General features: G+C 40.1%; 1 protein-coding gene across 1 annotated transcript; it reads left to right on the forward strand.

Annotated features, from left to right (window-relative positions):
* Positions 1–1,461: 1,461 nt before the first annotated feature.
* SPATA45 (spermatogenesis associated 45) lies at positions 1,462–13,030 on the forward strand. The gene is made up of 3 exons (XM_026001066.2): positions 1,462–1,566; positions 5,829–6,143; positions 12,882–13,030. Exons 2-3 carry the CDS (start codon positions 5,867–5,869, stop codon positions 12,899–12,901), a joined length of 297 nt encoding a protein of 98 aa, XP_025856851.2. The 5' UTR covers positions 1,462–1,566; positions 5,829–5,866; the 3' UTR covers positions 12,902–13,030.
* The last annotated feature ends 1,539 nt before the right edge of the window (positions 13,031–14,569 follow it).

A 14,569-nucleotide genomic window follows, 5' to 3' on the forward strand; every position in this document is an offset into this window, starting at 1 on the left:
AATTCCTTATTAGGGGCAGCCCGGGTGGCTCAGCAGGTTAGTGCCCCCTTCAGCCCAGGGCCTAATCCTGGAGACCTGGGATCAAGTCCCACATTGGGCTCCCTGCATGGAGCCTGCTTCTCCCTCTGCTTGTGTCTCTGCCTCTCTCTCTCTGTCTGTGTCTCTCATGAATAAATACATAAAATCTTTAAAAAGAAAAAGAATTCCTTATTAGTTGATGTTCCCAAACATAGGTTTTCTTTATCCTGTCAGTTCCTCACTAATTTATTGTTTCTTTATTTAAAGCTGCCTATCTTGGTCATGTCTGTAGGACTTCGTATGCATAAATTAAATTTGGTTCGTTCCTGTTATCTGTCTCATGTCAATTTAATTCTTAGACCAGCTAGAAGAACCTTGAGGGTAGAGAAAAATCTTTCCTCTTCAACACTTGCATTATATACTTTATAAGTCCCTTCATCTGTTATCTCATAAAATCCTCACAATGGCTCTTTACTGATAAAAGTCCATTTCACAGCTAAGGATACTGAAGCCCACAGATGTAGAAATCTTCCTCCAGGCTGCACTCTGAGAAGAGGGGATTTGAATATACCACCTAGCCCTCAGATGCTAAGGTTGTGCCCAACTAATTAGGTCTTTTGATAAGCCTTTTGGATTATCTAGGATCTTTGCTAAAAAACAAAACAGAAACAACAATGGCAAAATACAGCAGTTGCCCTGCATTAATCTCATTGGTTTTCTTTACCCCAGTATTATCAGAACCAGGTGGTTTTCTTTTGTTGACCCTTCATATAGTTTATTAATGAATTAATTTCTCTGTCATTGTGATCTACTTTCTTCAATACCATTTCTATTTCTTCTCTCACAAATTCCTGTAAAGAGATAAAGAAATTATGACTTTTGTATTTCTGAAATGTATTTCTGAAGATTTGTGTGTGTGCATGTGTGTGTGTGTGTGTGTGTGTAGGCTTCCTCTTCTGAGAAAAAAGATATAATAAAATAATTCCTAAGTAAAAGATGAGGTTTTAATAAAATCAATAAAAATAGCTATGATTTACCATGTATCTACCTTAAAATTTTAGACTATAAGCTTCATGGGGTTAGGTGCCCATTTATCCCCAGTGCCCAGAACAATACCAGGCACAGAGTACCTGTTCAAGAAATATCAGTACAAAAAAAAAATAAAATAAATAAAATTTAAAAAAAAAAGAAATATTAGTACATGTAATAAATTGATACTGGACACAATGTAAAGAGCTTTACATGTGTATCTCATTTAATTCCAACTTCCTCCCTACCTTTTACCGTATACACACAAATATACAACTTAATGAAATAGAGCTCTTTATCTCAGATGAAGAAATTAATATTGAGATTTAGCAATTTATTCAAGGATACACGGCTGATAAATAAATGGTCTAACTCCAAGATTTCTCTTAATTAGGGTTCTATGAAGAGAACAAAGTTGGAATGCCTTAGGTCATGATGTTCTATCACCAGGGTAACATTTCAGTAGGCTGATCCAAACCAGTGGACTTCAAACAGGCTGTGGGTTGCTGTGCATTAAAGGTAATTTATAATAACATACCTGTAGAAGTAATAGTATATTTTCTATATATACAGTTGATTCTTGTTATTGTAGTAGTTATATTCTGTAAAGAGGCCTCAAACATTGAATTAGCAAATAGCCCCGGCGCCTAGGGGAAATACAGGGTTAGGTTCTTGTGAGCCTCTGGTCATAACATTTTTGTCACAATGATATGTAACTTTATTTTATGTATCTATTTGTGTAGTGGTACGTTATTATTATTTTTTTAATTTATTTATTCATAAGAGACACATAGAGAGAGGCAGAGACATAGGCAGAGGGAGAGGTAGACTCTGCAGGGAGCTTGATGTTGGACTGGATCCTGGACCCCAGGATCAGGCCCTGTGCCAAAGGCAGATGCTTAACCACTGATCCACCCAGGTGTCCCTAGAGGCACATTATTTAATATTTACTGTTGATTCATTAACATTGAATTCCCAGGGATGCCTAGGTGCGTCAGCAGTTGAGCAGCTGGCTACCTTTGCCCTGGGCATGATCCTGGGGTCCCAGGATAGAGTCCCACATGGGGCTCCCTGCAGGAAGCCTGCTTCTCCCTCTCTGTCTCTGTCTCTGTCTCTGTCTCTGTCTCTCTCTCTCTCTCTGTGTGTCTCTCATGAATAAAAAGATTTTATTTATTTATTCATGAGAGACACAGAGAGAGGCAGAGACACAGGCAGAGGGAGAAGCAGGCTCCACTCAGGGAGCCCGACGAGGGACTCGATCCTGGGTCTCCAGGATCATGCCCTGGGCTGAAGGCAGGCACTAACCACTGAGAAACCAGGGCTACCCTAAATAAAATCTTTAAAAAACAATTGAACTCACAACTTAAAGCAGTATAACATAACTCAAGCCTGAAGAAAGCTTATCTAAGGCATGTAAGGCACAATACAGCGGCCTTGCTGTGTAGGAGCACTAGAAAACCCTTTAGCACTGTACTTGGGGGGCAACCTAAGAAAAAGACACTAAATAGATCAGGAAAAAGACACTTGTTTATAGTATGAGGGCTAGAGCAAGAAGGCAAAGTGTCCCTTTGTTTGACCTTAGCTGGGAATATGCACATCAAGGAGACTCAAATTTTTGCAGTTCTGTGAATTTCTGGGAATGATGATGAAAATGCCACGTGTATTGATTTTGAGATAACACATTTTTATGAGTAGGCAAATTTGCAAATATGAAATCCATTAATAATAAGGATGTTCTCTACATATATGCTTAATATTTTCAAAGTTATTTATTTATTTATTTATAAGATTTTATTTATTTATTCATGAGAGATACAGAGAGAGAGAGGCAGAGACACAGGCAGAGGGAGAAGCAGGCTCCATGCAGGGAGCCTGACATGGGACTCAATCCCGTGTCTCCAGGATCACGCCCTGGGCTGAAGGCGGCGCTAAAGCGCTGAGCCACTGGAGCTACCTTCAAAGCCCTTTATTTTGTTGTTGTTGTTGTTGTTGTTGTTGTCGTTTTTAAGATTTTATTTTATTTTTAGGTAGTCTCTACACCCAACATGGGGCTTGAATTCATAACCCTGAGATCAAGAGTCGTGTGTTCCATCAACTGACACAGCCAGGGGCCACTCAAATCCCTTTAAAAAGCCATAGGTTAGGGCCACCTGAGTGGCTCAGCAGTTGGGTGTCTGCCTTTGGCTCAGGGCGTGATCCGGGATTCCCATGGCCTAGTGCCACAATGGGCGGGTTTCCTGCATGGAGCCTGCTTCTCCTTCTGCCTGTGTCTCTGCCTCTCCCTCTGTCTCTCATGAATAAATAAATAAAATCTTTAAAAAAAAAAAAAAGCCATAGGTTATCCGCATTACTTATCTTCATTTAAAAAACCGTAAAACTGGGTGAATTAACCAGAAATCATCCTGTTGTTATGTCATACACAGAGTCATAGACACGCGACTTCTGCACTAACACAGGGACCCCATGCTCAAAAGGGACCCTGCACTTGGCTTAATGCTCTGCTATTGCCATCTTGAAATTTTATTTTTTTTTAAGATTTTATTTCTATTTATTTGAGAGGTAGAAGAGAGAGAGAGAGAGAGAGAGATAGCAAGAGAGAACATAAGCAGTGGAAGAGGTAGCTCAGACTCCCCCTGAGCAGAGATCCTAATGTGGGGCTCCATCCCAGGACCTGGGGATCCTGAGCCAAAGGCAGACGTGTCACAGACTGTCACCCAGGTGCCCCTAAGTGTGGATTAAAAAAAATCTTGGGCACCTGGGTGGCTCAGTGGTTGAGTGCCTGCCCTTGGCTCAGGTCATGGTCCCTGGGGTCCTGAGATCGAGTCCCATGTTGGGCTCCCCGCAGGGAACCTGCTTCTCTCTCTACCTATGTCTCTGCCTCTTCACTTTGTGTCCCTCATGAATAAATAAATAAAATCTTAAAATAAAAAATCTTGACTGCTATTCTTTGAGCTTCTTGAGTTTATGGAATAGTATCATTTATCAATTCTGGATATTTCCCAAACATCTTTTTAAATCTTGTCTCTGCTTCATTTATGTCTTCTGGATTTCCCATTTCATGTAGGTGTGACCTTACTGTGTCCTCCACAAATTTAACTTTTTCATACTTTTTGTCTTTTTTGTCCTTCTGTGCTGCATTCAGGATAATTACCTCTGATTTATCCCCTAGTCCTCTAAATATCTCTTCATCTGAATCCACATCTGCTGCTAAACCTACATTTAAATATTATTGAATAACTTTCATTTCTAGAAGTTCTCTTTGGCTTCTTGTTTCTTGAAGATAGCTGCAAACTGTTTTCTCGTTTCTTTAAGTGTAGTATGTAAAAAAATAAAAATAAAAAAATAAGTGTAGTATGTGTCTTTGTTCTATAATTCATACCAGGCTTCTCACGTAGTAGATTTCATGGTTTTGTTGCTGCTGTTCTCACTTTACGATGCCTCATCTACCTTTGTGCTTGATTGATTATCGTTGGCTATGTGCTATTTGTTATCTTTGAAAAAGTACTGCTGGGAATTCCCAGAAGCCTACGATGGAGTTCTTCCAGAAAAGAGTTGAGTTTCCTTCTGTCAATCACTTGGGTGTCATCCTAGCCTGGAACCCCTTCAGCTAAATTCATGCCACCACCCTTGCTTCTCAGCTTGGTGTTTCTTGCACCATTCTTGTTTTTCAGCTTGACATTTCTTGTAACTGCTCTAGTTGTGAATTTGGGCTGGAAATACATGTGAGAGTCAGGAAGCACTTAAAACTTTTCATGGAGGGATTTTCCCCCAGAGCTATGCTTAGTGCTAAAGAAACATTCTTCCGGCAAGTTGGTGATGGAATGTGAATTTATTTCTTATCCACTCTCACCCTGAGGGCGTAACCTTTTGGAGGCCAACTTAATATGGAAAAGGTTGCTTTAGACTCTCCACTGGTGCATAGCTTTGGGCTTTGATTTTTCTGTCCCTTGTAGGGTAGGCTAGCAGAATGACTTCTCTAACCTCCAGGATCAGAAAATGTCCTCAGGCAAGCACAGATTGTGTCTACCTCTCTTTGTCCTTGTTCTTGTTTTCTTTCATTTTGGACTTGATATTTTCTAACTCTCTTATCATTTCATGAACAAACTTAAAAATTTCCCCAGAATTTTTAGTAGTTTTCACTGGGAGCTATGTCTGAATGAATATTCTAGTCCACCACAGTCACTTAAAAGAAGGCTCTGTTCATCTATATAAAATGTTAATGTGAGATTGTTTTTTGTTTTTAAAGATTCTATTCATTTATTCATGAGAGACACACACAGAGAGAGGCAGAGACACAGGCAGAGGGAGAAGCAGGCTCCATGCAGGGACCCCGATGTGGGACCCGATCCCGGGACTCCAGAATCACACCCTGGGCTGAAGGTGACGCTAAGCCACTGAGCCACCCAGGCATCTCCTACCTGATGCTTTCCTGAATTTTCTTAATTTTCTACAATGAATATATATTATTTTAGAATGAAAAGAAACAATGAGAGTCCCTAAAATCAAGAATGAATACACTGTATTCTTTCAAAGATAAAATATATTCTTTTTTTTTTGACAAAATATATTCTTATTCAAATCTTCTTTTTCTGATCTTTATTTCCTGAAGAAACATCAAAATACAAAAAGAGCTTTGGAAACAATGATAAAAATGGAATGAGATGTGGGGTGAGGGGCACAGTGGTGGTGGTGGCATTTTACAGGAGGGGAAAGAGGAGTGGACTATAATACTGACTTCAAGGTTAAGCAGCCACTGATGGTACTTTGTCATTTGTTTGCAGGACAGCAGGAATCGTTTGATGATTCCTTTGCCAGCACCATGACTTCTACAAACAGGACCAGTGAAATAATTGAAAAGCTTAAAGAAGGCAGACAACGTCTCCTGGAAGAAATAAATGAAAAGCGTGAATCCAACTGCTTTGTGGAAAGAAGCAATCAAGTTAGCTCACTGAGAGTTCAAAAGAGGCATTTCAGCACCGCCTATCAGTCCTCTACTCACACTCAAATTAAAGAATCTGTTCCTGACAGTGGCAGGAGCTCGTGGATTAAACGGAGTCTCCTTGCTCACCCAGAGAAAAAGCACTTTCCTGCAAAAAGTAAGCTGTTATAGTAGGATTCCCACCCAATTGACAGGAGGTATTTATAAGTAAACTTGAGGAGAGTTTCTGGGGTTGAGAGAGTTTCGGTAAGTATCACTCTGGGATAGTTTAAAGGAAATCTGTCTGAAGTAAAAAGCATCAATCAATGAGGTTAGGTGATGTAAGATCTACAACAGACCAGATTCTCAGTTTCTTATGCTTAGAGAATCCCAAGCTTCAATTCCAGGTTCATTCAGTAGGCTCTCCTTTAGGTCCCAGAATCTGCATTTTCAGCAGACTAAGGAGAGCCTGAGAACCATCATTTGAGAAAAGTTGATATAGATACTTATAATAGACAAAAAAACAAAAACCCTCCAGAGACTTCCTATCTCACCAATTTCTGTTGCCTCTGCAAAAATTTCACATACAAAATTGAGATTCAATAGAAATGATTTTGATGACAAATATCAAACAAGAAGCCCTGAGTAACAATTATAAAATGTGGAAGGAGGTTGGCATAGGGGTTTGTGGTGGTGGTGACATTATTTTGCAGGAGGGAGAAGAGAAAGAATAACTACTCTTGATTGTGAATACTTGTTTCTTTTCTTTTTTTTTTTTTTTAAGATTTTATTTATTTATTCATGAAAGACACAGAGAGAGGCAGAGACATAGGCAGAGGAAGAAGCAGGCTCTACACAGGGAACCTGATGTGGGACTTGATCCCTGGACTCCAGGATCAGGCCCTGAGCCAAAGGCAGATGCTTTAGCTGCTGAGCTACCCAGGCATCCTTGAATACTTGTTTCTAAGTCAAGACAAGCAACTGATGGTATTTTGTTATATATTTGGAAAAAAAAAGAGTGTAATTATATTAAATAAAAACAGCATGATTAAGTTAGATCAGAAAGAAAAGAATCACTGTTTTGGAGATTTAACGTCTTTGATGAGGTGGTTGTGACTTTCCATTTGACCCATGATCTTAGTAAGTGATACAGAGAGGTGATACAGTGTGGCATGGGAAACAGATTCTCCACAGTGTTGGAAAGTTAATCTGTAATAGCCATGTGTTTATTTTACTCAAAACATAACTCATTACAAGGAAGAATCGCTTTAGTGCTCTAAGTGGATTTGGATAATCTTTTATTCTGCTTGAATTACTTGGAACCAGATGAGTTAAGCCACACTAGTTAACCACTAGTAGGTTAGTCCTCACAAGTTTAATGGTGGAGACTAATATCCACCTTATATGACAAACATAGTTTACCATTTTGTGAATACACATGGTTTTCTACAAAACAGAGTCTAACAAATGTAATTTCAATAGCCAACATTAAGGACGTCAAGGTTATAAACCAACAATTCTGGAACATTCAAACAAACCTTTCTTTATTTTATTTTATTTTTTTAAAGTTTATCCGTTCAAACAGATGCTCTTTTGATAGGTTTTTTTTTTTTTAAGTTTTTTTTTTAAAGATTTTAAAAATTTATTTATTCATAGAAACACACACACACACACAGAGAGAGAGAGAGAGAGAGAGAGAGAGAGGCAGAGACACAGGCAGAGGGAGAAGCAGGCTCCATGCAAGGAGCCTGACGTGGGACTTGATCCCGGGTCTCCAGGATCAGGCCCTGGGCTGAAGGCAGGCGCTAAACCGCTGAGCCACCCAGGGATCCCCAAACCTTTATTTTTTTAAACAATTTTTAAAAAGATTTTATTTATTTATGTGAGACAGGGAGAGAGGCACACATAGGCAGAGGGACAAGGAGGTTCCCTGTGGGAATTCCGACTGGGGGTGGGAGACTTGATCCCCAGGATGCTGGGATCATGCCCTGAGCTGAAGGCAGATGCTCAACCACTGAGCCACCCAGGTGTCCCAAAACAAACCTTTGAATATTGCAGAAAAGCTCTTTGTTTCTCTTAAGTAAATAGACTCAAACACACATTCAACTTTATGATGACAAGATACAGAATAAGCATAAACCTGATTTAAATGTTACAGTAGTTAGCATGTAAATACATGCTTTTTCTATTTTAGTCTAAAAAATTAGTAGTTCTCAAAGGGTAGTCTGGAGACCCCTGTGCATTCAGGTCTGTTTCAGGGACCCACAGGGTCAAAGCTATTTTCATAATGATGCTCAGATATTACTTACCTTTTTTACTCTCATGGGAGTACAATGGAGCTTTCCAAAAGCTATATGACATGCAATTGCATCATTCTTCTGACCATTAGATGGAATGTGGACTTGTATTCTTGAGCTTTAAATTTTTTCTCCATTTAATTTTTTAAAAATTTTATTTATTTATTCATGAGAGACAGAGAGAGAGGCAGAGACATAGGCAGAGGGGGAAGCAGCCTCCCCCATGGGGAGCCCGATGCAAGACTTGATCCTAGGACCCTGGGATCACAACCTGAGCCAAAGGCAGATGTTCAACCACTGAGCCACCCAGGTGCCCCTCCATTTAAATTTCTAATGTGATAAATATTGAAAGATATAACAATGAACAAAACTGTGATAGGGTCTTTAATAATTCTCAAGAATATAATGGACCTTGAGACCAAAAACCTTGAGAACCATTTGTTTGAACAAGTGGTAGGTAATTATTGACACAGTGCTGTGTATTCCCAAAAGCTTATTAGAATTTTTTCCCATGGTTTTCTCATTAATCTCTAAGGTCTTTGATTTCAACTTTAATTTTAATCAAGGATAAATAAGAGATATTGGGAGCTTATTATTATTATTATTATTTTCACAAGTAGAAAGCATGTGGGTATAGAGAAGGGTGCTGACATTTTTTTGAGTTTTTTTTTTTCTAATTACTTTTAGAAAGCATTTTTTAGAAAGTATTTTGTCCTGAGTTTATATCAATTGAGAGATAGATAGAGGTAAAAATTGGTTTTGTTCCTGGAAAACTATCTTTTTGGGAGAAATTGACTTAAAAGCAGTGAAAGTTGGGGTGCCTGGGTGGCTCAGCTGTTGAGCATCTGCCTTTGACCCAGGGTGTGATCCTGGGATCCAGGATCGAGTCCCACATCAGTCTCCTTGCAGGGGGATCCCTGGGTGGCGCAGCGGTTTAGCGCCTGCCTTTGGCCCAGGATGTGATCCTGGAGACCCCGGATCGGGCTCCCGGTGCATGGAGCCTGCTTCTCCCTCTGCCTATGTCTCTGCCTCTCTCTCTCTGTGTGTGACTATCATAAATAAATTAAAAAAAAAAAAAAAAGTCTCCTTGCAGGGAGCCTGCTTCTCCCTCGGCCTGTGTCTCTGCGTCTCTCATAAATAAATAAATAAATAAATAAATAAATAAATAAATAAATAAATAAAATCTTTTAAAAAATAAAATTTGATGAACATATTACTCCTGTAAACCATTGACAAATATGTATTGATTTGAATGATAAACATCATTAACTGTAAAATAATATCCTCTTTCTATAAGATGGCCCATTTCTCTTCATCTACGCTTAGTTTTTAGGTGATCCCAACGAGACAGATTGCTGGTCTTCAATCTTACAGGGCTTGAAGAATCTCATCTCTATTTTGATAACTTCCACATTGCTATTTCTGGCCCTGACCTTTCTTCTGAGAAGTTTTATATATCCCTCAGACTGCAGGTATCAGACTACCACCTCTACTTGATGTTAACCCATTGCCTAAAAAGAATTCCTACCCTTTAATCCTAAACATAAATACTCACCCCTGCCTTTTCATTTTGGAAAATGGTCAAAAATCTAGGAGTAACTCTGGTTCTCTTCTTTGTCTCACGTCCTACATCCGGTTGGTCGGCAAGTCCTGTCAACTGCTCCCTCAAAATCAGTCTCTGAATCTGACCACAGCTGCCACCCTGTTTCAATCCATACTCATCTCTTTCCTAAAGGATAGCATGGGCCTGCCGTTTGCCCTCCAGCCTCCATTCTTGATGCCTCTCAAGTTTATTTCTTTACATGACCTCCTAAGTGATCTTTATAAAACCTACATTTGATACGTCATTCATTAGTCAAAACTGGCCTATGGTCTCATACCACACTTAGGTAAAATTCACACGCCTTATCCTGTGCTTAAAGGCTCTTCATGAACAAGTCCCTGCTTATCTCTCCACTCTCCCTGGACTCATTTCATTTAACCACCTTGGCTTTCTTCCTGTTCCTGGGACACAGCACTCCTGTTCCCATGTTAGGGACTTGGCACATGCTGTTCCCCTGTCTGGAACTCTACTTCCCTCACTTTATTCAGATCTTGTTCAAAAACCAATTAATCAGAAATCACACTATATAGGGATGCCTGGGTGGCTCAGTGGTTGAGCGTCTGCCTTTGGCTCAGGGAGTGATCCCAGGGTCCTGGGACTGAGTCCCTCATCGGGCTCCCCACAGGGAGCCTGCTTCTCCCTCTGTCTATGTCTCTGTCTCTCTCTCTCTGTGTGTCTCTCATGAATAAATAAAATCTTTAAAAATAAAATCACCCTAAATAAATAGAACTTCCCAATATCTTGCAACACCACACCTGGTGTCCTTTTCTTCAATGATATTTGTTACTCCCTAATTTAGCTCCTTGATGGTATTGGTTTCTTTTCTTTTTTCTTTTCAAAAAACATTTCTTTTAAAGGTTTTATTTATTCATGAGAGACACAGAGAGAGAAGCAGAGACATAGAGGGAGAAGCAGGCCCCTTGCAGGGAGCCCGATGAGGGATTCCATCCCCAGACTGGGAATCATGCCCTGAGCCAAAGGCAGATGGCCAACCACTGAGCCATGCAGGGATCCCAGTATTGGTTTCTTCATTGCTGTTTCCATTCCATTCCTAGAATGGTGTTTGGGATTGATAAAGCACTCAGAAAATACCCATCTGATTGAATAGATATTGAGACATAGAATGTATTTTTCCTGGAGTCATGGTAAATCTTATCTTATTCTTCTTGAAACCAGTAGGTGTGCCCTTGGGCGATGGCTCCCAAACTTAGAGTTTCTCATGGCATGTTTGTTGCTGTCCAGGTTCTTCAGGAATGGAGGAGGATAATAAGAAGGTACATTTGGCTGGGTATATACAGTAAGGATTAGAAAGTACTTTACTCTTTTCCTTTGTACATACCTATGTTAGAGGAAGAAACACAATTCTTTCCGCAAATTTTAGTGAGTATCTGCTTTCTGCCAGGCACTGTTTGGGCTTGGCAATACAGTGATAGAGTGGATCCACTTGATAGTTAGAGATGGGTAGTTATAAGGTAAGAGCTTTGGAGAAACATAAAGCAGCAGGATGGGAGTGAATAGAAGTTCTGGGTAGAGAATGCCCTGCTGCTCATAGAGCTATGTGGTTAGCATTAGGGCATGTGGGCCAATCCAGAACTCCTGGCTTCTTTTTCCCCCCATTATTTTTATTTGTTTTATTATTATTTTGCCCATGATAAGTATACTCTTTAATCTCCATCACCTGTTTGACGCATCCCCCCCACCACCTCCCCTCTGGTAACCATATACTAGGACTCTATAGTTTAGAGTCTGTTTCTCGGTTTGTGTCTCTCTCAGAACTCCTGGCTTCTTGAGATAGTCAACTAACAGGAATAAGGAAGAGAATGAGATTAGTCTTAATGGTCCCAAATGGTGGTGAGAGGACTAGTGTTAAAGATGAAAAAGGTTGGGGACTTTGCTAAGAGCACTTGGAATTCTGGGAACTCGTCTTTGCTTCAATCAATAGTAATATGAAGACCAGGGAATGAGTTTTCTTAGCCAGAGGTCTCTAAGCTCTTTTTTCAATCTTTCACCTGGAGATGTCGAGGCCAAAAGAGGAGGAGTCTTACTTACTTAAACATATTAGCCTTAAAAGCTGAAGATGCAGGTGTCATTGTTCAGCATGTTATAACAAATCACAACAGATGGGGTGCATAAACAAACTTTATTTCTCATAGTTCTGGATGCTGGAAGACTGAGATTGGGGTGCTGACATGTTTGGGTTCTTGATGAATGCCCTCTGCCTGGTTTAGAGAGGACTGTTTTCTTGCTGTGTCATCACATGGTAGAAAGAGCTAGCTAGCTCTCTGGCCTCTTCTTTTCCTCTTTTCTTTCTTTTTTTTTATTTTTATTTTTTTTAAGATTTTATTTATCCATGAGAGACACAGAGAGGCAGAGACCTAGGCAGAGGGAGAAGCGGGACTTGTTCCCAGGACCCCGGGATCATGACCCAAGCTGAAGGCAGATGCTCAAATATTGAGCCACCCAGGCATCCCTCTCTGGCCTCTTCTTCTAAGGGTATTAATCCCACTTATGAGGACTCCACCCTCATGACTTACCACCCAAAGGCCCCCAGCTCTTGACATGGACACACTGTGATTAGGGTTTTAACATAGGAATTTGGGGAGGTGGGGGAACACAAACATTCACTCCATTGCACCTGGGTTCACATTCTGCTTCTGCCATTGACTAGGGTCATACGCTTAGTCATTTAGTGTTTTTTTCTTTCTTTTTTTAAAGATTTTATTTATTTATTCATTCATGAGAGACACAGAGAGAGGCAGAGACACAGGCAGAGGGAGAAGCAGGCTCCACGCAGGGAGCCTGATGTGGGACTTGATCCCGGGACTCCAGGATCATGCCCTGGGCCAAAGGCAGGCACTAAACCGTTGAGCCACCCAGGGATCCCCTCATTTAGTGTTTCTAAGCCTTACGTTCTGTATCTGTGAAGCAGTACTCATCCTCCTTGCCCTCAGGGTTATTCCAGAACTATGAAATGTATTACACATTATATAACAACTATTTACTTTTTATTTTTCAGGTAATGCCATATTTGGATAAAGTGCATCTCCAGAGACACACAGAAATATAATCTCTTTGATCCTTCTTCAATGTCTGTCTTATTGACAAATATTAATTATGAAAGAAGTAAAAGAATCATTCACTAGATCACCAAGAAAACATTTTATTGTCATATAAAATAGACCTTTATTCATTCCATCCCATTATTTAGACTTAGATGTCTTGGAAAGGTTTTGAGTGATTAAAGATAGTTTCAAGGATGAATGACCAAAAAGTTCACTTTTACAGTGATGATCTTTTTTTTTTAAAAGATTTTATTTATTAGAGAGAGAGAGCATGAGCAGGGGGAGGTACAAAAGGAGAAGCAAACTCCCTGCTGAACAGGAAGCCCAATGATGTGGGACTGGATCCCAGAATCATGACTTGAGCCAAAAGCAAACCCTTAACTGACTGAGATACCCAGGCACCCTCATATTCTCTTTTATAATCTAAAATATCTTTTGAGGGGAGCAGCCCTGGTGGCTCAGCAGTTTGGCGCTGCCTTCAGCCCACGGCCTGATCCTGGAGACGCAGGATCGAGTCCCACGTCAGGCTCCCAGCATGGAGCCTGCTTCTCCCTCTGCCTGTGTCTCTGCCTCCCTCTCTCTCTCTCTCTCTCTCTCTGTCTATCTCTCACGAATAAATAAATAAAATCTTTAAAAAAATAAAATATTTTTTTGAAGTTTATTTATTTATTTAAGTAATCTCTACATCCAACATGAGGCTCACACCCACAAATCTGAGACCAAGAATCACATGCTCTTCCGACTGAGCCAGCCAGGCACCCCTAACCTAGAATGTTTATTTTTTAAATTTATTATTATTATTTTTTAACCTAGAATGTTTAAATAGTTTGTTTCTGGAATTTGTAGCATGTGTCGACCAATCCTACTAAGCAAGTCAGAGGCTAAAGTTTCTCATAGTTAACACTTGCTTCTATTGCCTAATTGTATTAACTTACTCTGTTAAAGCTACGATTCTGATAATTTGAAGTACATACTTGAGAAGGTAATACAAGGTGCCTATACTTTTGATCTATTTCACTGCCCATCCCCAGAGAGGGCATTGCTAGAACCCTCTAGTGGCCAAACCCTATTTGGCTACCATCACCTCTGTGTCATTGTTTCCTGGATAGCTATTTTCCAATTTAACTAATGTAGGTAGTCTGAGGTCATAACCGATTTCATTTGGTAAGCCAAGCACTGCCTGGTGTCTTGGCATTTGTTTTTATTTTTTTATTTTTAGATTTTTAAAGATTTTATTTATTTATTCATGAGAGACACACAGAGAGGGGCAGAGACACAGACAGAGGGAGAAGCAGGCTCCACGCAGGGAGCCCGATGTGGGACTGGACTCTGGGACCAGGATCATGCCCTGAGCCCAAGGCAGATAGATGCTCAACTGCTGAGCTACCCAGGCTCCAAGCATTTGTCTTTATATCAGTAAAACATTCACCTTGTATTTAGTTGCCCATTGTCTCCGCAGAAAGCTCAGATTCATGAGCCAATGCATTTTCGTATCAGAAAGGATTATGGATCATTCAACTGGCCTAAAACCCTACCTTAGCTAGGGCTATACAAGTGCAGTAAGATTCATTAACTCTGAAGGTATGTTAAAAAAAAAAAAAAGCCAGACCCCAAACTAATTTTTTGCTTCTCAAAAAGGCAA

The sequence above is a fragment of the Vulpes vulpes genome, chromosome 13 (genome assembly GCF_048418805.1).
Source record: "Vulpes vulpes isolate BD-2025 chromosome 13, VulVul3, whole genome shotgun sequence".
Classification (NCBI taxonomy): domain Eukaryota; kingdom Metazoa; phylum Chordata; class Mammalia; order Carnivora; family Canidae; genus Vulpes; species Vulpes vulpes.